Here is a 26,300-nt window from a genome sequence, read left to right on the forward strand (position 1 = left end):
TTCTCACGGCACATCTGACGATCTCTCATGCTGCTGGGAATTTGTGTCAACTAGTATCAAATAGTAGTCTTGGTGCAACACACCATCAACACAGATCAACACGAAGTTTTCAGACCAAACAAAGTACCCAAAATGCATTGTGTGTCGCTTTCTCGGTCAGGGGCGTTCCTGACGTGACGTCAGGAATCGTCATCAACTCAAAAACAAGACTTCCTGAATATTCAACGCGAGTCTTAAAACGTAAAATATAGCTATATGCGGTAGAATCATTGTAAAATACGCCCAGTAGAAGTCATTTGAAGTGATTTTACAAATTATGGACACAACTTGTCTGGGGGCGTCGGTTGTCCTTTAATAGAGAGAGCACCAAAGCAAGTAAAGCTGTGGAGCAAGAAAAATAAAATAACACAATGCCCTTCACAACCTACAGGCTGTACTTTAACTTTACTCTCAAGCAGAAGCCTTTTTTCTCGTTCTTTAAAATTGAAACTAGTTGTTCCATGCATGAGTGTCTGCTGCTTTGTGTCAGTGGGATACTCTCCCTGGAGAGGAGAAGCTAACGGGAGTGTGGTGATGTGAGCAGAGTGCAAACACTGATGAGTAGATAACAGCCCTCGGGGAACCCTTCAGTGACTGCAGGGTACCCACCATTTATAAACAGTTAGGTTGAAGCACAATTTGAGAAGAATAGGAGTAGGAAGCTTAACTTTATCTTCCAAGATTAGTCATTAAATTGTCTTCTGAGACATCTGCAAATAAGAGTACAGTGATACCTTGGCTTACGAACTTAATTGGTTCCCAGACAGAGTGTGTAAGGCGAAAAGTGTGTCTCCCAAAAATTAATTTCCCATAGGAAATCATTAAAATGAGAATAGTCCGTGCCCAGTTCCCCATAAAACATAATTTTCTACTTTATAATTTTCTAAGCCTTAAAGGACAACCGACGTCACTTTTTTGTTTCTTCACTGACATCAGAAAAACGTTTTAACTAGCATTTAAAATACCCAAAACACGCAGTATGATATTTTTACTCAAATGCAAAACACCAATAAAAATGACTTAAAATGTCCAAAATCTGCAAAAACTTGAGCTGCGAATTGGGCATTTTCAGAAAGTCCCACACCCAGTTTGTGACGTCACGCCAAGACGTCTTGCATTGCTGGAGAATAATATTCGGAGAATATGCTTTCTTTGTACTAAATTCATCCTGTCTACTTGATAACTAATGTTACACAACATAAACACACCGGTCAAACCACACACAACTCTCCGTCAAATCTTGGTACACCCAAAGGACAAAATACTCCCGGAAAACAAATGTAACTCAATATATGAAATCCCATGCAAGTCATGCAATAAATCATACATCGGGGAGACAGGAAGGAGTTTCAATACAAGAAAGAAAGAGCACAAGAACGAGTGCGAGAAGGAGACGGCAACAATCCAAACAAGAGCAATAAAAGAACAAGCACAACAGGAGCACCATAAATCAGCCATCACGGACCACTGCAAAAGAGAGAACCACATCATGGACTGGGAGAAGGCCAGAGTCATCCGCACCGAAGACAACAAACATCAGCGCTGGATCAGGGAGGCCATTGAAATCCGAAAGCGAGGACCAAGGACCATCAACAGGGATGAGGGAGCTTACATGCTCTCTACTACCTGGAGCAGCATCCTGGAGGGACGAGCGGACAGCGGGGGGCGTGGCTTGCCTGTCAGTTCTGACAGGTAGGTCACGCCCTCATAGCAACACCAGCTGAAAATGGCGCGTCACAGCAACATCCGTGACACTCTGACGAAGGCGGAAGTAGTCGCCGAAACATGTCAGGTATTTGAACACCGACAATACACTGTCTGTAAGTAAGGAATCTGCTTAACATTAATATGCTTTCTTGTTACACATCCAGTTATGAATATGATTCAAATAGTTCTGAAGAGGAAAGCATACATGTTTGCAATCGATTAAATAATTTATTCCATGTCATTTTGAGGCAAATGGGCGGGGGGGAATGTTGCGCCCAAAAATGGCCACCGCTGTTATGAGGAATGAATCAGCCCATTTCCACAGGCTGATAAATTCCTTCCATGGAGCTTGGACGCCCTCTTCTGGCGGCTTTTGAGTGCAACACAAGGTTTTCAGACCAAACAGTACAGCAAAATACATTGACGTGATGAAAGGACTGCTACAATGTGTATTTTTGTCGTCAGGGGCGGTCCTTTAGTGACGTCACGTACGGACTCGTCACCAACTCAAAAACAAGGCTTCCTTAATATTCAGCGCGAGTCTTAAAACGTAAAATATAGCTATATGCGGTGGAATCTTATTAAAATACGCTCAGTAGAAGTCATTTGAAGCGATTTTACAAATTATGGACAGAACTTGTCCGGAGATGGTTGTCCTTTAAAACTATACAAAATATACCTTATTTTATGTATGATAAATGTGTTATGCTATTAAAATTAAAGAAATAAACTGTACAGTATAATAAAGTCGTTTTATTTACCTTTGTGATGGTCATTGATGGCTTGATGGAATGGAGTGGCCGTTTCATCAGCATTAAACACTCGAGGAACGTAACGTAACCTCGAGGAATGATGCCTTATAGGCGCTTTCTCTGTGATAATTTTATTTAGTTCCTCATCAATTGTGTTCTGTTTAGCTGGGTTGATAGATTTTTGCATCAAGTGTACATATGGCTTGTGCGGGTTGTTTGTGGAGCCTGATTGCTGGGATATTTTAACCTTGCAATCTACACTCTGCCGTTGAACTATCATAGTTGAACCTCTCTCATTGTCGTCTGCCTGTCTCTTTAATGTTTAAACCACTCCCCCCCCTCACTGCTGCGTTCTTGACCAATCACATGGCTTTAACCGAAGACTGGGGGCGGGGAATAGAGGACAAAAACAGTCGGCTACCATTTTGTTGTTAGAAGAATGGGCTCGTTCGCAAACGACACATCACTGATTGAGGCAGCTCCGTGTACGGAAAAAGTTCGTCTGCCAAGGTAAAATTCGTATGCCATGGTAAAATTTTAATAAATGGAACGTTTGTAAACCGAAAAGTTCGTAAGCCAAGCGGTTCGTTTACCGAGGTATCACTGTATATCATCCCACAAGCTATATTAAATAGTCCATCACACTATCTGGCAACTTTATTTTCTCATCTTCCCATGTGGTACTCCTACCAGTCTATTTCACCGTAAATGTGCTGCTGGGTTAAAATCTCTTCTCTCATGGCGTGTTGTTGTTAAACCACATGGGCGATGAATGGCATAGTTTCTCTTTGACTGGAGTTACGCAGTAGGGCTTAATGCCCGGTGTGGTGCCTATCATGTTCACAGTCTGCAAACATCTTACTGAGCTTGAACTATGTTATGATAGATACAAGTGCTTCGGTATGTTGCATTCCTACCTGGACATAAAGCAGGTTGAGCTGGACGGGGTCCCGTGAGTCCACGTTTTGATCCGAATAGAAGAACTTGCGCCTGAGCAGCAGTGTCTCGTTTTCCTCCACCCCCTGCTCTCTGAAGGTCCTGCTGTGGTCCAGCCAGTTCACTGCGCAATAGATATACAGTGTCAGTCCACACATATTAAGTGTATATTCATGCCTTTGTCACATCTCGGCTTGATTACTGTCATGCGCTTTACTTTGGAGTCAGCCAATCCTCCTTTAAAGGACAACCGACACCTCCGAAGAAGTTGTGTCCATAATTTGTAAAATCACTTAAAATGACTTCGACTGAGCGTATTTTACAAAGATCCCACGGCATATAGCTATATTTTACGTTTTAAGACTTGCGCTCAATATTCAGGAAGTCTTGTTTGATGGACTGAACGAGAAAGTGACACACAATGCATTTTGGGTACTTTGTTTGGTCTGAAAACATCATGTGGATGGTGAAAGTAGGAGGAAAAGCAAATAAATAATGTGATGGTGAATCGTTGTGTGTCGCACCAACACTACCAATTGCGGGAACACCATAAAAATGGACACAAATTCTCAGCAGACAAATCAGGCCATTTCCAAAGGAGCTTGGGCGCCATATTGTGCATTTTCTGGGAACTACATTGGAGTCCAGACGGCTCGAATTGATATGGAAGGACTTCTTTAATCGATTGCAAACATTTATGCTATCCTCTTCAGAACTATTTGAATCATATTCATCATTGGATGAGTAACAACAAAGCATCTTCTCCGAATCTGAACGCTCTGAAGCCATTGTTTTGTGTCTGGAGTATCCTGGCGTGACGTCACGAACAAGGGGGCGGGACCTTCTGAAACTGGCCATTTCCAAGGTCATTTTGAAGCAGTTTTGGGACACTTTAAGTCATTTTTATTGGTGTTTTGCATTTGACAAAAAAGCCAGTGTGTTTTGGGTATTTTAGATGTTATAAAACGTTTTTCTAATGTCAATTAGGAAACAAAAAAATGGTGTCGGTTGTCCTTTGAGTGTCTCCAGCTGGTCTAGAATGCTGCTGTTCGAATCTTAACTGGTACTCATCTGAGGGAGCATATAATTCATACTCTGGCATCCCTTCACTGGCTCCCGATACATTTTAGAGTTCTTTTCAAGATCTTATTATTTGTCTTACAATCTTTAAATGGCCTCGTCCCTTCTTACCTCTCCAAGCTCATCCACCCCGAAACACTTTCCCGGCGCCTCAGGTCTGCTGACCAGACATTATTAGACGTGCCAAAAACTAATCGGAGGCTAAGAGGGGATTGAGCTTTTTCCGTTGCTGGTCCCACTCTCTGGAATGACCTAACACTGAACATTCGGCAAGCCCCCTACCTGGCCCCCTACCCTACCTTCTTTAAAAGCCGTCTCAAAACTCACTTGTACTATTTGGCATTCGACTCAGCATGATACCAACTTCATCTTGGTTTTACTCCCTGGTGCTTTCTACTAATTTTGTGACTGCTATTTCCTGTATATGATACCTGTCCATTTTAAGCGCTATGTTATAGCTTCAGTTGCTGTTAAAGCTCTGTATGAATCAATACATATTGTGAACTTTATTGTATTGCATAATAAATTGTCTTGGCTGTGGTGGTACTGGTTGAAGATTTTTTTTTCACTCAAGAAGTATTCAAAAAAAGCTTGAGGGATTGAAACTGACTCTCATGCAATTTTAATAATGATGACAACATAGGCACTCGTGTCATACAATAATCGCATTGAATAGGATGCTATTGATGGCCGATACTTACAATCATCATCTGTATGTAGTTTGGCTTTGAGCTTCTCCATCTTCCTCTCATCTCGCAGTAAAAGCGTTCTGTCTTTTTTCAGTGTTCCCATCCCGTCTTCCTTCTTGTCCTCCGGCACCTCCTGAATGAGTGAGTACTCCTCATAGTTGGTGATTCCTGAAAGCAGGAAGCAAGTCAGGAATGATTTTCAGGGTGATTAGATGGCTTTAGAAACTAGTGTTGTGGATGGAATAAACTCTACACTTTGTTCTTTTCCATTGTATTCGGTCTTTTAAATGTGAAATATGGGAAAAGTGGGCAAAAAACATTAACTCATTCACTACCAGACGTGCAAAAATGTGTCCACTCCAGTGCCAGGGTTTTTGTCATTGTCACTCGAATTCCAGGACCCACAGAGTATTGAGTTTTAGGACTATATTCAATACAGCGTAATAAACCTTAGATTCTCTTCTTTCATCAGAAAAAAAGTTAATTCCTAAATTATATGTGTCTAGAGTTTGTCCAAATTACAATGCAATACATACATATTGGTTTATGTTGCGCTTTAACAACAGCTGAAGCTGCAACAAAGCGCTAACACGGAAAAAAGGGAAATGCTGCCCCCTTGTGGAAAAGAAAAAAACATTGCCGGAGGCCATGGCCAGCGCTTTATCGGAACCCAAGCATGACTGAATGGCGCTCTACGTCATATTTTCAGTTCCCGAATAAATTTGTGAATGGCAGTGAATGAGTTAATTAGCAATGGGAAGGTAGAGGCGATGGTCAAAGCTTTATTGTGGACAGATATGATTTCAATTTGTTTTGGACTGAGGATGAGCTATCAAGACATTCTGATAAGCGTCATGCTGAAATGAATCAGCAGTGCCAAGACTGCGAGCCAAATTGCTTTACCAGCAGAAGAACTTCAATCACATTGAAGACTGGATTATACAGACGGGTTAACCCCTAACAATTAGTATGACATAATCTTGATGTTCTTCATCACATTCACGGTTCTCTGTGAACTGTAATTAAAAGTAACTAGAGAGGGTCAAGAAAAAAATTGTTTTGGGAGGAGCCTGAGCCATTGGAGGACTACTTTGTCTTCTCCATGTGATAAATGTTAGCTATTTCCCAAACAAGAGGCGATAAGGACTTTTTCCATTGTCACGGCAACACTTTTATTACCTAACAAATGCTGCTGTCCAAGTATAGACTGAACACCACATGATAAAACACTCCGTATGTGATAACGGCTGTGCATAGGACTAAAAATAAAATAGATCATGAATAATTTAAGTCTTGGACGATGGGCAAAAAAAGATTCTTATCGGCCGCGGCTGCAGAGGATGATTACTCACCTATTCGACTGCATATGGTAACAAGAAGCTCCCCGACCGTTTTGGAGTCGTCCACCATGATTGTTTTTGCAGCGCCGTCAAGCATTTTGATCTTCTGTGGTCTTTGTTTCTTCTTATACTCCAACATATCCTGCAGAGCAGAAGATGAAATAAATGGTTCTTTGCAGAGGAATATCGCGCAAGGCACGGTGTAACAATGTAATCATATTAACAGATACGTGAAAACTGACAGTTCTCCGCCTCACGCGTTACTACTTAATCTTACTCCGTTTCGTAGCATGTAGTAATCCATGGTTCTCCCAGATTCCAGCCATATTCCTTTCCGGGGATCATCGTCAGACAGGAAAAGACCATAATCGGAGGCTGAAGCATAGCACAACAGGGGAAGGTGAATGTAAATAGTGATTACAAATAAACATCTATCGTTAAATTTGGATGTGTCCGTGAACCTTGTCCAGACTGTGCTTCTGGAACACGTTCCCGGATGATCCTGCAGGCGTCGTACACAGGTGTGGATGGTTCAAATTGCATCGTTTTGACCACGTTGCATTGGCGCACGCAGATCTTCATTGACAAACCCACCATCTTGGGGGATGAAATGGCCTCACTAGCCTACACACCTAACAGAGTAGAAAACAATTCCGCATGTCAAGTATACCACACGAACCTCGCATATTGTCACAATATATCCCTGGGAATTTGACGAACAACATTAGCTTGATGCTAGCCACCACGGAAATTATACTAACGGGCTGGAACTTTATGTTGAGGAACTCAAAAGTAAAGACTTAACGGCATAACGCACATCAAAAAGAATCAGAAAGCCTTTAATAGTCCCACAGTGAGGAAATTTGCAAATCATTTCTCACGTAACTTTTATAATAGAGCGTCAGGCCCACATATCCGTAATATGTCACTGGGAATTTAACAAAGAACATTAGCTTGATGTTAACCACCATGGAATTTATGCTAACGGCCTGCAACTTTTAGTTGAGGAACTCAAAATTAAAGACTTAATGTCCTAACGTACATAACTTTTATAATAGAGTATCAGGAATACTTATCTATGAAATATCACTGGGAATTTAACAATGAACATTAGCTTGACGCTAGCCACCATGAAATGTATGCTAACGGGGCTAGAAACCTTTGTCGAGGAACTCACAACTAAAGACTTAATGTCATAACGCACATAATTTTTACAATAGAGCGTCAGGCCTACTTATCTGTTGACCTGCGTTCTCTGTAGAGAAGAACTAAAGTCCGACCATGAAAGCTAAACACAGAATAATCAGCTAAGGAGGGTGGGTTGAGGTTATTAATTAATACCTAATACTACTACTACTACTACTACTACTAATAATAATAATAATAATAATACAGTAAAGTCTCGTTATATCGATATCGGATATATCGATAGTCCCGGTTATATCGATACTATTTCTATGCACGCACGGAGAAAATTACATGCTAACAGGGTCGGATATATCGATAGTCCCGGTTATATCGATATTTTTTCGGACTCCCTTGAATATCGATATAACGAGACTTTACTGTAATAATAATACATTTTATTATGCTCTATAAAGGCCATTATTTGTTTTGTTTTGTGCACCCGGATGAAATTGATGAGCATTTGAGGTCTCGAATGACACGGCGTACATATTTCAACATATACAACAAGAGTCGCAATAGAAAATACCACCAGGAAAATAATGGCTTTATTTCGGTTATGCCCCTGCAGTCATTTTTAGCTGGGGGAAAAAAAGTGTTGTGTACCTAGATGCACTGCCCCTCTCCGCCCCCAAACAAGGTAAGTAACATACAGATAAAACCTCAATAATATAGACAAGAATAAGCGGAGCGAAAACAATGAAAATGACATTCCTCCTCCACCACCACCGCATCATTATTTGCTGCTGTTGCCTTCTCACTACCCCATGAGCAAGTCTGCGCTGTGAGACAAATTAGTGGGTTGTTTTGTCACATTCAGCAACACAGGTCAAGCGGCTCAGGGGCTTCCGAGACTTATATGGGCAAAAAAAACACAGCTTTTTTTTTCCTCCTTGCCCATCTTTGCCACAAGCGCCTAGATTCATTCACTACTAGCATACATGTGAAGTTTCAGAAATCATAAATCGGGAGATTTTCGTACTCGCGACTCTGTTGTGCGTGATAAAAAAATGTGAGTGTTACAAAAGTGTCAATTAGAAGTTAATAAAACATAAAAATGCTTTCATTGTTTATTTATCTATCCAATTAGTATAAACATTTATTTCGCAACATCGTTTTTTTTCACCATGGCTGACTAAACTTTGCACACAACATATTGAATGGAATGCAAATGATACTTCATGATCATTTGCTTTTATCCAAGAATATTCAGTTTGCCAACCCGACTGAAATTTGCATTCATATCTTGTTTTGGACTCTCGCTGCTACTATCCGCCATGTTTATTTGTCTGCTGTTCTCGAACGTATGAGATCAAGTGCACTGTGAGATGAGCTATTCTCGATTGTCGCTTTTTCGAGCGGCGGCAGAAAATGACGGCGATTGAGGCTATTCGTTCGGTCACTTTCCAAATCGGTGCGAATGGCATTGTTACAAAATGGTGAGAAAAGAGAGTGGCAAAAAAAGGGGGGAGGGCGGCAACCGGGAGGCGTGAGTATTGTGGTCAAAATCGGAAGTCTCCGGATCAAATCGCGAGACTTAAAGGACAACCGACGCCTTCGGAAAAGTTCTGTTCATAATTTGTAAAATCACTTCAAATGACTTCGACTGAGCGTATTTTACAAAGATTCCACTGCATATAGCTATATTTTACGCTTTGAGACTCGTGCTGAATATTCAGGAAGTCTAGTTTTCGAGTTGATGAAGATGCCTGACGTAACGTCACGTCTGGAACGCCCCAGACCGAGAAAGCGACACACAATGCATTTTAGGTACTTTGTTTTGGTCTGAAAACTTTGTTTTGATGCGTGTTAATGGCGAAACACACAATTAACGCGATGGTTACTACTACTATTTGATACCAGTTGACACAAATTCCCAGCAGACAAATCAGCCCATTTCCAACGGAGCTTGGGCGCCATCTTGTGTATTTTCTGGGACGCTACATTGGAGTCCAGACACCTCAAAATGATACGGAAGGACTTCTTTAATCAATTGCAAACATTTATGCTTTCCTCTTCAGAACTATTTGAATCATATTCATAACTGGATGACTAAAAAGTAAGCATTGTCTCCGAATCTGAAGCCATTTTTTTGATGCTAGAGCAAGGCAAGACGTCCTGGCGTGATGTCACGAACAAGTGGGCAGGACCTTCTGAAACTTCAAGGTCATTTTGAAGTAGTTTTGGGACACTTTGGGTATTTTAGATGCTATTAAACTTTTTTCTGATGTCAGTTAAGAAACAAAAGATGGTGTCGGTTGTCCTTTAACTTGTATGCAATACAATAGGTGTTATTTTTCCTATATTTGTCCAGATCCCAAACACGATATGGCCTTAATGAACAAAATGACTCAGCAGAATATACTGTAGTTATCGTGAAGTTTAGCTATGACTCCCTAGCAGCCAACATATGGAAAACTGTGATTCATTCTGGATTTATTATTTTTGGATCACTTGGTAGGGTGTGGTACTAACTTTTTTTTTTTTTTTTTTTGCTACAGTGTGTTGTCTAATTACTATTATTTGATGAGAAGTCAACAGCTAAATAGTGGTGAGTATTTGTTGCATGAAAAATATCCAATGTTGATATATTCTTCAGATGGAAGGGGGAGAAAATAAAATGAATCTGACATGTTCTCAGAAACATTTTTGCACACACATCATTAAGGAACCTTGCTGAGTCCGAGTAGAAAATCTGGAAAGTCCATTTTCCGACATGATGACGTTGTAAATGAGGGTGCCTGAGCCTCTGTCACAGTTCCTCTCCGACAACCCTCTTTTTGATGAGTTTTTGAAAAAATAACCACAAAGAAAGACGAGGTAATAGCACTGCATGAACATTCCTTTGTGCAGGATTGCTAAGAAGTCACACAGTTTTTGTCACACGTAGCGCTTCCGTAAATACTCCACCAGCAGAATGAAAACACAAAATGGGCGAGCACTCAGGTTTAAATACAGGATCACAGAAAAATGCACACATTCTCTTTATGGCCAAACATACTGCATATGGACAAATGCTTATGAGACCTGTCTACTCATAAACAAAGTTATTTTGTGATGGTATTCATTCGTTCAAGTTTACTGCTCTGTGGCACATTTGTAAGATGGTGCTCTAAGCATCATCCGTCACTTCAAGAGAGCAAGCGGGGCAGAAATCACACGATGCAACCTCGGTGGATAATTAGAATCCCTCAGCATACGCAAGTGGGAGACCATTTTTCACCAACATCCTGCTGGAAACACTGTAATGTAGCAAAGTACACGTTCAAGCATGGGTGGCAATTTGCATTCATCCATTTTCTTTCTGCTGATTGTTTTCGGGGTGGGATGAATCCGATCCCGTTTGACTGTGGGAAGGAGGTTAGGTCCAATCTGCAGGGCACAGATTGAGCGATAACCACTCACACTCACAGGCTTTGATGAACCTCACTCAGGATTCAATGTCAGACGACTGGAAGTTCACCGATTTTGGCCCTGTCACCAGGAACCATTTCATTAATAAATACCATGAAATCTACATGTTCTTGCTTTGTCAAGAAACAAAACAGGTTGTACACCTCCGGGAACTTCACAAAAGTTCCTAGGAATCACAGTCTCCCAGGACATCCTGAGAAAGGCCCAACAGAGGATGTACTTCCTGAGGTTGCTAAAGAAGGATGGCCTGCCACAGGAGGTGCTATGACATTTCTATACAGCTGTCATTGAATCAATCCTGTGTTCATCCATCATGGTTAAGACATTAAGTCTTAAAGGGCAACCAACACCATAATTTGTTTCCTAACTGACATCAGAAAAACGTTTTATAGCATCTAATATACCCAAAACACGCAGGCAGATATTTTTAGTCAAATGCAAAACACCAATAAAAATGAGTTAAAATGTCCCAAAACTACTTCAAAATGACCTCGGGATGGCGAGTTTCAGAAGGTCCCGCCCCCTTGTTCGTGACATCGCGCCAAGACGTCTTGCCTTGCTCGAGAATCAAAACAATTGCTTCAGATTCGGAGAAGATGCTTTCTTGTTCCTCATCCAGTTATGAATATGATTCAAATAGTTCTGAAGAGGAAAGCATAAATGTTTGCAATCAATTAAAGAAGTCCTCCCATATCAATTCGAGCCGTCAGGAGGCCCATGTAGCGTCCCTGAAAATGCTGGCGAATAGATGGCGCCCAAGCTCCGTTGGAAATGGGCTGATTTGTCTGCTGGGAATTTGTGTCAGTGAGTATCAAATAGTAGTCTTGGTGCAACACACGATTCACCATCACATTATTTATGTGTTTTCCTTCTAATTTCGCCATCAACATGGATCAACACAGTTTTCAGACCAAACAAAGTACCCAAAATGCATTGTGTGTCACTTTCTCGGTCAGTGACGATACCTACCGTGACATCACGGTAGGTATCGTCACCAACTCAAAAACAAGATGTCCTGAATATTCAGCACGAGTCTTAAAACGTAAAATATAGGTAATGCGGTGGAATCTTTGTAAAATACGCTCAGTAGAAGTCATTTGAAGTCGGTTGTCCTTTAAGTATTGAGTTCCTCAACAAAAGGTTTCAGCTCGTTAGCATACATTGCTTGGTGGCTAGCATCAAGCTAATGACTTTGTTAACTTCTCAGTGAAATATTACAAATAAGAAGGCCTGACACTCATTTCCAAAACTTATGTGCGTTATGATGTTTAGATTTTAATTCCTCAACAAAAGATTCCAGAGCATTAGCATAAATTCCATGGTGGCTAGCATCAAACTAATGGGACCAGCAGAAAAAAAGGCTCGAGCCTCTGATTAGTTTCTGTAGTTTTTGGCATGTCTAATAATTTCGGGTCAGCAGACCCGAGACCTCAGGACCTGAGGAGTAAGTGAACATAGCGATTTAGCATTTTTAGACAATGAGCATTGCAACACAATAGAATCTTAGATTTCCTAGCAAATGCACCAACTACTGCGTGTTCTATGAAATCCTTTCTGCTCAACCACCCCCACAGTGTTACAATGTTTTCAAGGTTACCCAGAGATCACATGAGACACGGTATTGATCGAATAGTAACCAAGCATCTTTGTGCATGATGCATGAATGAATAAAATGTTTTCCTGATGCACTACCAAGCAGTGATTACAGAGAATATAAAAGTGGCCCTGGTGGGATCACTTTCAGGCATGACTGATATTGATTCAAGCGCAATTTTGACAAGCAGTGCGATACAAGTGCAAAATCATCCATCGGTCCGTCCGTTCTCCGAACCATTTCTAATAATTAACCAGGCTCACAAGTTGCAGGGTTTATGTTGTGCTGTGCTGTATGTCACTGGTATCAAAATGATTGAATTCCATCCCAACGTCAATGTTTGCCCAGAATGATAGAACAGCATCGAGAACACCACCAATATGTCAATAAGGTTAAACTGCTCCCAGCCTTTCTTCCGAGTATTTTCAACACTGACTGAAGTCGAGTCCAACAAGGGCCTTTTATCCCCTTTCCCGATTGAAGGCAAGGTCAGTTTCCTGCACGCCCACTGTGCCTCCCCTGAGGCTGAGATGTCTTTGCAGGAAAAGGCACTCAGGTGGTGAGTCACATGGCTGTTGAAAAGGTTTGTTTGGTACAGTGTATGTCTGTGTAAGCTCTCAGTCGTACAGGAGTGGTCCACCGATGAAAAGGTTTCTTTTGCCGTCATCTGTACTTCTTTGAAGGTGTTACGCTCCTCATCCGGAAATCTTCGTCAGCAAACAAAAAAATTGCCGGTAGCTGTGGCCCAATATATACAGTATATCCCTAATGTCCAGAGGTGGTGGTGCCAGACCTCTGCTTTGATAGGACCTTGCTTTAAGGTTGACGGGATCAGAAGACTATTCCCTGAAGCGAATCTGATTACTTCTTTTGTCCTGACAGATTATGTACTATGACTGGCCCTGATTGCCCCATTCACCCTGGTATCACCTCATCAGCATGACTAAGCCTACGTGGTAATGGCCTCAGAAGTCTGTTGTAAGCACGATCCAAATTGAACCTCATACCACCATGGCAATTTAGTGAAGGGTTTTACTGTTTTATAAAATTAGCTTCTTTTACTCCCCTTTTAAACCATCTATTTTAGTTCCTTAAGATTTTAGCCTCACTGTCATCAAATACATGTTTGGTAGCTTTTAGGTGCATATGTACTGCAGATTGAGGCCCACTAGCATTATCCCTGCTAGCATTATCCCTGCGATGTTGATAAAATCATTCTGATGAGGTGATACCAGGGTGAATGAGGCAATCAGGGCCAATCACAGAACATAAACAGTCAGGACAAAAGTAATCAGATAAGCTTCAGGGAATAGACCTCTGCTCTCCCCAAACATAGAGCAGGGACCTAACAAAGCAGAGGTCTGGACGCCACCCCTGGACATTAGGGATATACTGTATATGTATATAGGGACAGAGCTACCAGCAAAATTTTAGTTCGCTGACAAAGCTTTTCGGATCAGGAGCAAAATGTCTGACACCTTCAAAGAAGTACAGATGACGGCTGAAGAAAACTTTTCATCGTTGCTCCAGTATATGTACCGTTCTGGTTTTGGTGGATGCAGAGAATAGTTTGTGATGTCAAGGTCGGTTGTTTTGATCTGTGCTGAGTTTAATGACCGACTTTACGAGTTTTTTATTGTTATTTTCAAGCACTTTAGAGAGTGTCCCATAATTGTATGCAAGACTTTGGTGTTTCAATCAGCTCCCGTTAAATATATCTTAATTACGAGCATGACGCATGCTTGATTTGTGGCACATAGAAAAATCATTGTGCATGTCTTTAACAGCTCATACCTTAATCTATGTAAGTAGCACATGAGTCCGCAGAGACGTTTTTCTGTCAACTTGTCTTTCCCCCATTAATAACGTCGAGGGAGGAGTTTATGTTGGCACACTGATGAAAAAGTGAAAACACTTGCATGCGGCAATGTACACAATTATTACAGTGGATTATTATCACTGTTGTTTTGTTTTTTTGCCACGATCAATGCAGTGCAGCAAGTGCATGCAAATTCATCTTTGTGGAGATTGTTTGGGTGTTCTTCCCTTCAAATTGGAATGGATTTGTAGTGTTTCGTTCCTATTGGAAAGAGATCTGCCCATGAGATTTGACCAGGTTATTCTTTTTAACCATTTTGATACTGACGGTACAAATGAGTACCGCCATAAATTTTTACTCATAGAAAATATAGGAAAGTTTCTTGCCAAATTTGCTGTCGGTACAAGTTAGTACGCCATTCCTCCGATATCTAGCGACAAGTGGCATTTTTTTGACTGTCAACAGAAGATTGCATCAGAATTACTTCAATTGAGTGCACATTACTTTGCTCGGTTTTATATCGTTTGTTTGTTCGTAAATATCCCTAAAAATGGTTTCCTATGTTTGTATTCTTTTGTATAAACTCTTCAGCTATGGTGTAAATGCTGCTGGTACATGTATTTATAACTGCTATCCCATAGTTGACCAGCAGATGGATGTGCTTTATTTTCTTGACGTTCATTAATAATAATAATACATTTCATTTATAAGCGCCTTTCAAAACTCTCAAGGTCACTTTACATTCACGTGATCAGCTTACATTGGTTTGTCACTTCCGGTACAGGTTTTACTTGCGCTTCATTACTTAAGTTTCATTTTCACTGAGAATACGGCCAGAATGGACATGCTTTATCGCTGTTCTATTTAGCAAGAAAAAGATAAAAAGGACGAAAATCAAAACTTCCATTTCGGATGGAAAGCGGGCAAAGTGGTTTGTACGATTTTGTTGCATACGTTTTATTTCATTGATTATCCATCCATATTATAATTAACCATCAGTACAAAGAACTGGAGTATTCTATTTCGAATGGAAGCACATATGGGTTTATTTATAAAACCAATAGAAATAAGGGATTATATTTTATTTATGATCAATATTATAAATATTGTAAAAATATATTTCTGCATTTTTTGATTGATATACCTTTCTTAGAAGCCAATGAAATGATTCATCATAAACATTTCGTCCAAAAATCTATTTTTTTTGGATTATGGTTATCAAAAGGGTTAAATGGTTTTATTGATTACAAGGGCAAATTGTCAGTTCTAAAACTGCAATCAATCAAAATCTTTTCCGTAAAACTTTTATTATGGGGTTAAACAATATTAAGAGGATGTTACCATCTAAAATTGGCCATTATGCAAATGAATGAGTTCTCGCTCCAGTAGGCAATAGTCGGTAAGACTAGACGGCAGTAAGAATTTGAATTTAATCTGGCATTAGTATAAAGCTCAAGGTCTTTATTAATTAATGTATGTGTTTTTAATTTTTTGGGGACTCAAAGCCAAACGTTGAACACCTCTGACTTGCGCATTTGAACCACTGTCAGAACATAGCTTCCCTAAAAGCATCATGTCATGAGCAAGTGTCAAGCAAATGTCGCCTTAGTGAGCCATGTGACATTTATAGTATCGACAAATTATGATGATGCAACATTTATGCTTTGACTTTGAGAATATTAATGACGACATTGTCATATAATGACCGCATTACAGCAGACCGAGTATCGTTTACCATACTTACTACCATGAAGACATCGTTCACTATGCATTATGAATTACGTTATGTTTATGTACATCAGGGCTGAGCTTTTCAGGGCTCATGTGTGCAGAAGACAAATGCAGTTCAGTCGGGTAGAAAAACACACATACATGTCTTTGGTCTCAGGCATTTTTTTGTGTGTTTTGGAACATACTGTCATACCAGGAAGACGAGGGCTGCGCGACTGTGGGTGTGATCATGGACATTCTTCTTCCACTCACTTTTAATGTGGCGCGCTAGTCATGCATTAGATTCTTGGCCACGAGTGAGGCACGTCCCCCTAATATTGATCATTCATGTGAACACAAATGCGGCAATCAGTGGAATGATTAAAAATATATATACAGTAAAGTCTCGTTATATCGATATTCAAGGGAGTCCGAAAAAATATCGATATAACCGGGACTATCGATATATCCGACCCTGTTTGCATGTAATTTTCTCCGCGCGTGCATAGAAATAGTATCGATATAACCGGGACTATCGATATATCCGATATCGATATAACGAGACTTTACTGTATATACAATGAGAGTTTGACAGAAAATGTTCACACATGAATAAAATACCTTGCGTTCAACTAGCTGTCTCACCTTGCGCCAGTGTGAGATGTGATCTGAGCAAGCTAAGTGTTAGATCCTCTACTCTTTCAGCTGCGCCAGCCCGTCATGCTTAGCGGGGGTCTGGTCTGTTCTGCCAAATTGGTCTTGGGCTCATTAACTCATTCACTGCCAGACGATGTGCAAAAATGTGTCATCTCCAGTGCCAGGGTTTTTGTCATTGTCGCTAGAATTCCAGGACCCACAGAATATGGTGTTTTAAGACTATATAAGCATTCAATTGGCGTAAAAAATCTTAGACGCTCTTCTTTCATCAGAAAAAAAACTAATTCCTAAATTATATGGAGTTATATGAGCTCGAAATGAGGGCGGCTGTCCAAAATACAATGCAATACAAACATATCAGTTTATATAGCGCTTTAACAACAGCTGAGGCTGGAACTAAGCGCTAAGATGGAAAAAAGGAAATGCTGCCCCCTTGTGGAAGGGAAAAACATTGCCAGAGGTCTGGCCTGCACTTTATCGGCACCCAAGCAAGAAAAAACAAAACCCGAACAAATTCGGGAATGGCGCGCTAGGATATATTTTCAATTCCTGAATAAATTCATGAAAGGCAGTGAATGACTTAAAAATACGTCATAATCTACTGGTATTTGCACCACAGTGTCTACAAAAACATGTCCACAATGAACAAAAACTATATTTTGGTCTATTAAAATTGTCACTTGGCTAAAAAAAAAAACAATGGGGACAGTGTGATCCAAGAATGGGTCATTTCCCCATGGAAAAAAATCAAGTGTTTAAAATTAGTGCCCCCTAACAGTGCGTTTCATCTTCCGTTGTATATTCAGACAGAATACCCAAAACAAATTGGCATTAAAAATGACAAACAAAAAAAAAAAACATTTACAAAGCGTTGTTGGTGCTATGACTGCATATCGTTTTGCTCCTGGGCTCCACACTCTACTGTAAATCAATTTAAAGGGTGAAGTTACGGTCAGAAATTATGAATGTCGCCCTTGTCATGAGGAAGGAGAGTGTGGCTCGTCTTACACTAAAAATATCCAACAAAGTGGAGCATCCCCTAAGCAGCACGCTCTCAAAAGGATTCACAAGGCAAGCCGGCGCTATGAATGCAACCGTTTCTCTCTTGTGGCAATGACTAATATGGAACGGACGATAAAATCATTTGTATTGATTGTCATCCTAACGTCTTAGAGCAAGATAGATATCAAATCTGGTAATAGAAGGGCGCACGCAACAAAGATTGCTATTATTAAAGCTGTCCAGCTGTCTTATAAGACACGCAATGGTTTTCTATGTACCGGCTCTAATTCTGTGATTTTGACAAATGTGCTTCTAAATTGCTGGAGATAAGAGCGTGCTCCTTGAGGATGAGCACTCGCTCCACCTAGCTTCGTCTTCTCGAACGCTATCAGCGATGATCCAAAACCACTCCTCTTTACAATCCTTGAACGATATAAATTGGGAGGGCAGGATGGAACTCAAGGATGGTTGCTCCAAATTATTAGACAAGTACTCCGGATTCTGCATACAAACAGTACAATTTGGACCATAAACGTGTTACGTAATAATTGTATCATTAACTCATTCACTGTCATTCGCGAATTTATTCAGAATTGAAAATATGACGTTGAACACCATTCCCGAATTAGTTCGGGTTTTGTTTTTTATTGCTAGGGTGCCGATAAAGTGCTGGTCAGTTCTCTGACAATGTTTTTTTTCCCTTGCACAAGGAGGCAGCATTTCTCCTTTTTCCATGTTAGCGCTTTGTGACATCTTCAGCTGTTGTGAAAGCACTTTTTAAATCAATATGTATGTGTTGTATTTTGTACAGCCGCCCCCACTTCAAGCTCATATAACTCCAGACCCACATAATTAAGGAATTAACTCAGTGGTTGAATGTAGCCATGTATGTAATTTCAATAATGTGATTTTTTATTATACATTTTAAAAAAATATTATACAACGATAAAATTAAATTAAATGTCAATTAAATTAACGTTTTAAATTCAACATTTTTTATTCATTACATGAAATTGTATATTTTCATTAATTAAATTAAACATTTTATATTATTGAATTACATACATTGTATTAATTAAATGAAATATTTTTTATTAAATGTTACTAATATTATGAAAATGTATTAAATATTTTTATTAAATGTTCCGAATATTATTAACAGTTATTAATTCGAGAAATATTTTATTAATTACATTCTAATGAAATTAAATTAACTCATTCATTGCCATTCACAAATTTATTCGGGAATTGAAAATATGACATATGGCGCCATTCCCGAATTTGTTTAGGTGTTGTTTTTTCTTGTTTTGGTGCCAATACAGCACTAGCGCTGGCCAGGGCCATGGTCTCGGGCAGTGTTCTTCTCTTCAGCTGTTGTTAAGGCGCTATATAAACCACTATGTATGCATTGCATTGCATTTTGGACATTCACCCTCATTTCAACCGCATATAACTCCATATAATTTCGGAATTAACTCTTTTTTTCTCTTCAGTTAACCACTTATTTCTTACGCCAATTGAATGTTTTTGTAGTCCTAAAACTCAATATTCTGTAGGTCCTAGAATTCGAGTGACAATGACAAAATCCCTGGCACTGGAGTGGACAGATTTTTGCATGTCTGGCAGTGAATGAGTTAAAATGGAAATACAAGTACTGGTAGTATCAACAGAGATGGGCATTCCATCCACGGAATATGACGGATTGACGCCCATTTGTGGGAAGGGAAGACTGAAAATGACAATGAATCTTTTTTTTTAATTAATATGGACGCACTCTGAAAGTTTCAGTCAGTTTCTTTAATCGTCCTAAACCGACTTAAAGGACAACCGACATCACTTTTTTGTTTCCTACCTGACATCAGAAAAACGTTTTATAGCATCTAAAATACCCAAAACGTATGATATTTTTAGTCAAATGCAAAACACCAATAAAAATGACTTAAAATGTCCAAAATCTGCAAAAAAATGAATCTGGAAATGGCCATTTTCAGAAGGTCCCGCCCCCTTGTTCGCGGCGTCACCCCAAGACGTCTTGCCTTGCTGGAGAATCAATGGCTTCAGATTTAGAGAATATGCTTTATTGTTACTCATCCAGTTATGAAGATCATTCAAATAGTTCTGAAGAGGAAAGCATACATGTTTGCAATCGATTAAATTATTTATTCCGTGCCATTTTGAGGCAATAGGGGGGGGGGATGTAGCACTAAAAAAAGAGGCAGAAAATGGCGACAAAGCTCAGCGTAAGGAATTAATCAGCCCGTTTCCACAGGCTGATTAATTCCTTTAATGGAGCTTTGTCGCCCTCTTCTGCCTCTTTTTGGTGCAACACGAACTTTTCAGACCAAACAAGTACAGCAAAATGCATTGACGTGATGAAAGGACTGCTACAATGTGTCCTTTTTTTCGGTCAGGGGCGTTACTTCAGTGACGTAGGGTGAGGACTCGGCACCGATTCAAAAACAAGACTGCCGGAATATTCAGTGTGAGTCTTAAAACGTAAAATATAGCTATATGCGATGGAATCTTTGTAAAATACGCTCAGTAGAAGTCATTTGAAGCCATTTTACAAATTATGGACACAACTTGTACGGAGACGTCGGTTGTCCTTTAAATAGTCAACAAAGGAAGGAAAACAATAACAAGGCCAGTATGTATCTATACGCTGTATCATCCTAATATTTTCAGAGGTCCATGTGAACATTAAAATAAAGATGTATATGCAACATAAATTTGTATATGCATGATAATAAGCTCAATTCAAAACCATAGGCACTTTCTAGCATAGTTACATCAGATTTCCCAAAGCAAATATGGAGAAGGAATGTATATTAACCAGACACTTCTCCGTAAAATCTAATTAAAAAAAACACTTTGCTGCCATCTTCCTCAAGCTAGATGCGAGACAAAAGCAATTTCCGGTTGATGCGCAAAAATGCCTGTAATACATATTTGTAATAATTAAAATGCAAAAGACAGAGCATGGGAAGATTAAGACCTTTCAAGAGAGGATTGTTAAAACATGATGCTCGTGTATGCGGTGACCAAGTGACTCTTGCACAGTAGCCATTTTCAGCTTGTTCATTTTAGAATTTAGAGGGATTTTATGGATAAAAAAGAATCAACTGTAATTACGGCGGTGGTGGGCCATCAGGGCCGGCAAGGCCGTCTCTGCTGACCTAAAAATAACTGAATCATCGACTAATGTGAATTATATTTTGCCCATGAATTCTGATAAAATAATTCGAAATTGTCTTTCAGTTTCCTTTCATTGCTTTTCCCCTGTTATGCTGCTTTCAGATGTGTGTTTTCGGATTTAACCAATCACATTTTATACATCATTTGTTACCAGGGTCAGAAATCTACCTGGATACATTAACAATCACTTCTGCAGGCCCTGGAGCATAAAATAAGTGACAATGAAACTGTTGCTATAACCAATCAGAGTCGAGTTGGCAACCCAAGGCCTGCTAGAAGGCGCTGGATTTTTTTTATAGTTTTTGCAAACTATAATTGGCTAGTTACATGATTGGCTAGTCACTAGCCAATCATAGTATCACTAGCCGCTAGTGATATGAGCATCCTGGCCAGAGCTAGCACACTGTATCTGTAGCGATCTGCATAAACAAATATATTGTTGTATTGATTTAATCGCGGTTTTGTAAACCCACAGTGGCTGAAGGAGGAGAAGAAATGGATTTGGTTGCAGATATACTGTTAAAGCCATTTTCAAGACGGGCTTTCCAAGAATAGATTGACAAAGGTTGGACAACTACGAAGCTAGCAAAAATACCAAATAATATTGCAATTTTAGGAGGTTATCATGAATTCACATATTCATAGTAAATATTCGAACAGTTTAATGAGAGTATTTCTTAAGTTTCTTCAAGTTACGTTATTTAATGGCCAACGGCATCCTCTAGTGGACGTGTAGTAATTTCACACCACACTAGCAGCTGTTTGATTCAGTCGTAGCACAGCTGAAGGCCTAGGAGTGACATGCATGGCCCGCCACTGAATGGAACTGTAGGAAGGTTGTCTGCATAGCTTCTCTGTACAGTTACCGCTTTACCTCAGGGCAAAAATGTGCCGCAATATCCCCGCCATGTTTGCGGAGTGTTAGTATGGGCCGTTTCTTTTGGAGGTGTATCAACAAATCTTTGTTTGAAAATACTTCCAGGCCCCGAGTATGAAACAATCAAATCAAAAAAGGGTTGTTTACTGAGCGTGCCTTCTTGTGCCATGTGAGAATTTATTGTTCCGCGACTGTGTAAATTTGTCTTGCGTGTGTTTTAAACATGATTTCCAAATAAATTCTTTCTGCCAGCCTTTCTTGCTTTAAAGCACACGTCAAAGTCAAGGCCCGGGGGCCAAATTTGGCCCGCCACATCATTTTATTCGGCCCGCGAAAGCAAATCAAACATGTGTTCCACGATGCTTTCGAAAATCCGAATGAAAATTTCAAATTGTCCTATGTTGTTATTTTTACTTCAAATTTGAAAACTAGTTATTCTTAAATCTGGTGTGCGCTCTATATGTAATACAGTGATACCTCGGTTTACGAACCCCTTGGTGGATGAGCTTATTACAAACGTTAATTTTATGAACATTTTACCTTGGCATACAAACTATTTTTGGGATACACACGGAGCTGCCACAATGAGTGATGTGTCGTTCGCGAACGAGCCCGTTCTCCGAACAAGAAAATGGCAGCCGACTATTATGGTCCTCTAATCCCCGCCCCCAGTCTTCGGTTAAAGCCACGTAATTGGTCAAGAACACAGCAGTGGGGGGGGGGGGTAAATATTAAAGAGACAGGGAGACGACAGAGAGCGAGTAAGAAAACACACACACACGAAAGGGAGATGACAGCGCTGTGAAAAAAAAAACCAAAAGTGAAATGGTGAGAAAATGGATAGAAAACAGTGAAATGTCGCCTCGTTTCAACTTTGATAGTTCAAAAGCAGTGTTGACTGGAAGGTTAAACTATCCCATCAATCAGGCTCCACAAATAACCCGCACAAGCCATCTGTACATGTGATGCAAAAAGTTATCAACCCAGCAAAACAGAACACAAATGATGAGGAACTAGGTAAAATGATCGCAGAGGAAGCACCTCCAAGGTATCATTCCTCAAGATGGTGAAAGAAGGAGGCTACATTCCTCATCAAGTGTTGGAATGGACCATCAACGACCATCACAAAGATAAATAAAACAATTTCATTATACAGTACAGTTTATTTCTTTAATTATAATACCATAGCCTATATAATACCATTTATTATACATAAAATAAGGTATATGTTGTGTAGTTTTAAGGCTTAGAAAATTAGAAAGTAGAAAATTATGTTTTATGGTGACCTGGGAATGGATTATTCTCATTTTAATGATTTCCTATAGGAAATTAATTTTTGGGATACACACTTTTCGCCTTACACACTCTGTCTGGGAACCAATTAATTTCGTAAGCCAAGGTATCACTGTATGTAAGAAGCTTTTTATTCTTAAAAAATCAACAGGCCAATAAAAATCACACATTCATCAACAGCGCCACAGACATCAATGCAGGAGGTGTAGATGCATGAGTATGGTGTACATGAGTATCACAATCACCCATTTCCAAGCACAAACCAATTCACTGACCCAACACTTCAAAAGAGACAATCTTGATTAGATGACTGAGCTCTCATGTGCATCCAGGCTCCCACAAAACGGAACATTCCGCCTTAAGAGTCACAACCTGTAAAATCAGGTGATTCCAATCCCTTTTCAAACCGGCCGGGCAATGACCCCCCCCACCCCCAACCTTCCCCGTCTTTCTTTTACCCCTCACTACACTTTAACTACAACCCCTTGCGCGCTGAGCAATGCAAAGTGACACAGGCTGGAGAGTTGTGATACACTAAGGGGCTCCCTCAGCAATTTATAGCCTCTCGTATGCTGAAATGAAACACACTTGCTTCTTATTTATTTATTTATTTATTTATTCATTTATTTTAATTCTGTTTTCACATACCAAGTCGCAAATCAGCAAAAGTGCCTCAGTTTTGGTGTAGCAGCATTTTTTTTTATCCTGCAGTCTCGCCTTTTTGGTGATGAATTCCAATATTGTACTTTACATACATTTTCTATGCACTGAGTGGAGCATTAAAAAAAATAGACAAACGTGATCAAATCCGCCATCATCTGCGATTGAAACCACTTTGCTCGACGTGACGAAGTTCATTTGGAGGCCATGTTTTCGACTCATTGTTTCCAGATCAGTGCCTCGGCCCTCTGTTGCTATGGCTGTTGCTGTGCCCACCTTTTCCTGGACTTATAAGGCAGGACAGCAGCACGGGACCGCATGGATGGAGAGCACGCTCTCACACAGCACTTGTTCTTATATTTTGGCAAGTGGCAGCTTTTAAGAGTCAGTGAGAGATCTTGACGGTGGTTAGGCTTCTCTTTATCCATGTGCTACGTGCAATCCTGAATTCATTCTGAGGGCCTCTCAGCCATCCTGTCAAAAGTACAGAGATACGCCAAACGGAGAAAAGTATGTGTGGGGGCTGATTTTGATCCACTTTGATAGTGCGTGTCGGAAAAATGAAAACATCTTTTTGTGAAAGCGTCACTTTGGATCAGCTGCTTTGTTGAAGCGTCTGGCGGGAAAAAAATTGAGCATTTTGTGATTTTTTTTGTCCACATGGACAGAACACAAGCAGCAGCACTTTCGCCAAAACTGGTTCTATCTCATAATGCTAAACAATGTCAATAAGGCAAAAAATAAAAAACAAAATTACACAGTGCAAAGACAAAAAAGACAAATCGTGACCCTGACCTGATATCGGACTGAGGTTACCATCAATGATCTTTCGATGAAAAGGAGGCCAGTCGTTAGTCAAGACAATAGGAATATATATATTATATATATATATATAGGGCCGAAATTACCAGTAAGACTTTAGTTCGCTGAAGAAGCATCATGGATAAGAAGTGAAACATCCGACACCAGAAGTACAGATGACGGCTGAAGAAACCTTTTCATCGCTGGACCACTCCTGTACGACGGAGAGCTTACACAGACATCAATGATCTTATAGGACAACCGACACCTCCAGACAAGTTGTGTCCATAATTTGTAAAATCACTTCAAATTACTTCTACTGAGCGCATTTTACAGAGATTCCACGGCATATAGCTATATTTTACATTTTATGACTCACGCTGAATATTCAGGAAGTCTTGTTTTAGAGGTGATGACGATGCCTGAAGTGACGTCACGTCAGGAACGTCCCTAACCGAGAAAGCGACACACAATGCATTTTGGGTACTTTGTTTGGTCTGCAAACTTCGTGTTGATCTGTGTTGATGGCGAAATTAGAAGTAAAAAAACAAATAATGCGATGGTGAATCGTGTGTTGCACCAAGACTACTATTTGATACTAGTTGACACAAATTGCCAGCAGACAAATCAGCCCATTTCCAACGGAGCTTGTGTACCATCTTGTGCATTATCTGGGACGCCAGATGGCTCGAACTGATACGGAAGGACTTCTTTAATCGATTGCAAACATTTATGCTTTCCTCTTCAGATCTATTTGAATCATATTCATAACTGAATGAGTAACAAGAAAGCATCTTCTCTGAATCTGAACTCTGTGAGGCTATTGTTTTGATTCTGGAGCCAGGCAAGTCCTGGCGCAATGTCACGAACTGGGGGCGGGACTTTCTGAAAGTCGAGGTCATTTTGTGGCAGTTTTGGGACACTTTAAGGCATTTTTATTGGTGTTTTGCATGTGACTAAATATATCAGCTTGCGTGTTTTGGGTATTTTAGATGCTATAAAACGGTTTTCTGATGTCAGTCAGGAAACAAAAAAATGGTGTCGGTTGTCCTTTAAGGGTGTATTACAGCATCACGAGTATCTTTGCAGCTTTGCACGTATATCCCTGCAATAACTAAAGACAAAATGACATTCACACTGGTTGATGAAAAAAAGCATCAGCAGAGGAAACTGGGAATAAAATGAAATGCCCCTCAAGTCCCAATTCATGATGGACTAATTTGTCATGCAAAATATTTTCCATGCAGCAGTTCGATGCACGTGTTATGCATGACATCGCAGTAATTCGCAAAATGTCGTACATGAACCACTCGTGGCATGCGGACATCCTATAGTGGTACGTAATTAATCACTGAATTCAATGTTTAGACTCTGATATTCAGGTTACTTTTTATTGCATGGTGAACAAATATTGAAACAGTGTTTTTTGGTACAGTTATATTTAACTTTTTGGCATATTTGGATTTTAAAGGACAACCGACGTCCCTTTTTTGTTTTCTAACTGACATCAGAAAAACGTTTTATAGCATCTAAAATACCCAAAACATGCA

The 26,300-nt window shown here is 39.9% G+C and overlaps 1 protein-coding gene across 2 annotated transcripts in view; it reads right to left on the reverse strand.

The window, feature by feature from the left end:
- The window catches only part of tln2b (talin 2b), a 136,383-nt gene that overhangs the window by 82,226 nt on the left and 27,857 nt on the right, over window positions 1–26,300 (reverse strand). For both annotated transcript variants that reach the window (XM_088996139.1, XM_088996138.1), the window contains exons 2-6: window positions 7,005–7,175; window positions 6,821–6,918; window positions 6,556–6,685; window positions 5,216–5,371; window positions 3,416–3,558 (exon numbers count right to left, since the gene is read on the reverse strand). In XM_088996139.1, the coding sequence (XP_088852265.1) occupies window positions 3,416–3,558; window positions 5,216–5,371; window positions 6,556–6,685; window positions 6,821–6,918; window positions 7,005–7,140 (663 nt within the window). In that variant the 5' untranslated portion in view covers window positions 7,141–7,175. The remainder of the gene's footprint in view (window positions 1–3,415; window positions 3,559–5,215; window positions 5,372–6,555; window positions 6,686–6,820; window positions 6,919–7,004; window positions 7,176–26,300) is intronic.

Source organism: Hippocampus bargibanti, linkage group LG05 (genome assembly GCF_051943395.1).
Source record: "Hippocampus bargibanti isolate YZ-2025 linkage group LG05, ASM5194339v1, whole genome shotgun sequence".
NCBI classification, from domain to species: Eukaryota; Metazoa; Chordata; class Actinopteri; order Syngnathiformes; family Syngnathidae; genus Hippocampus; species Hippocampus bargibanti.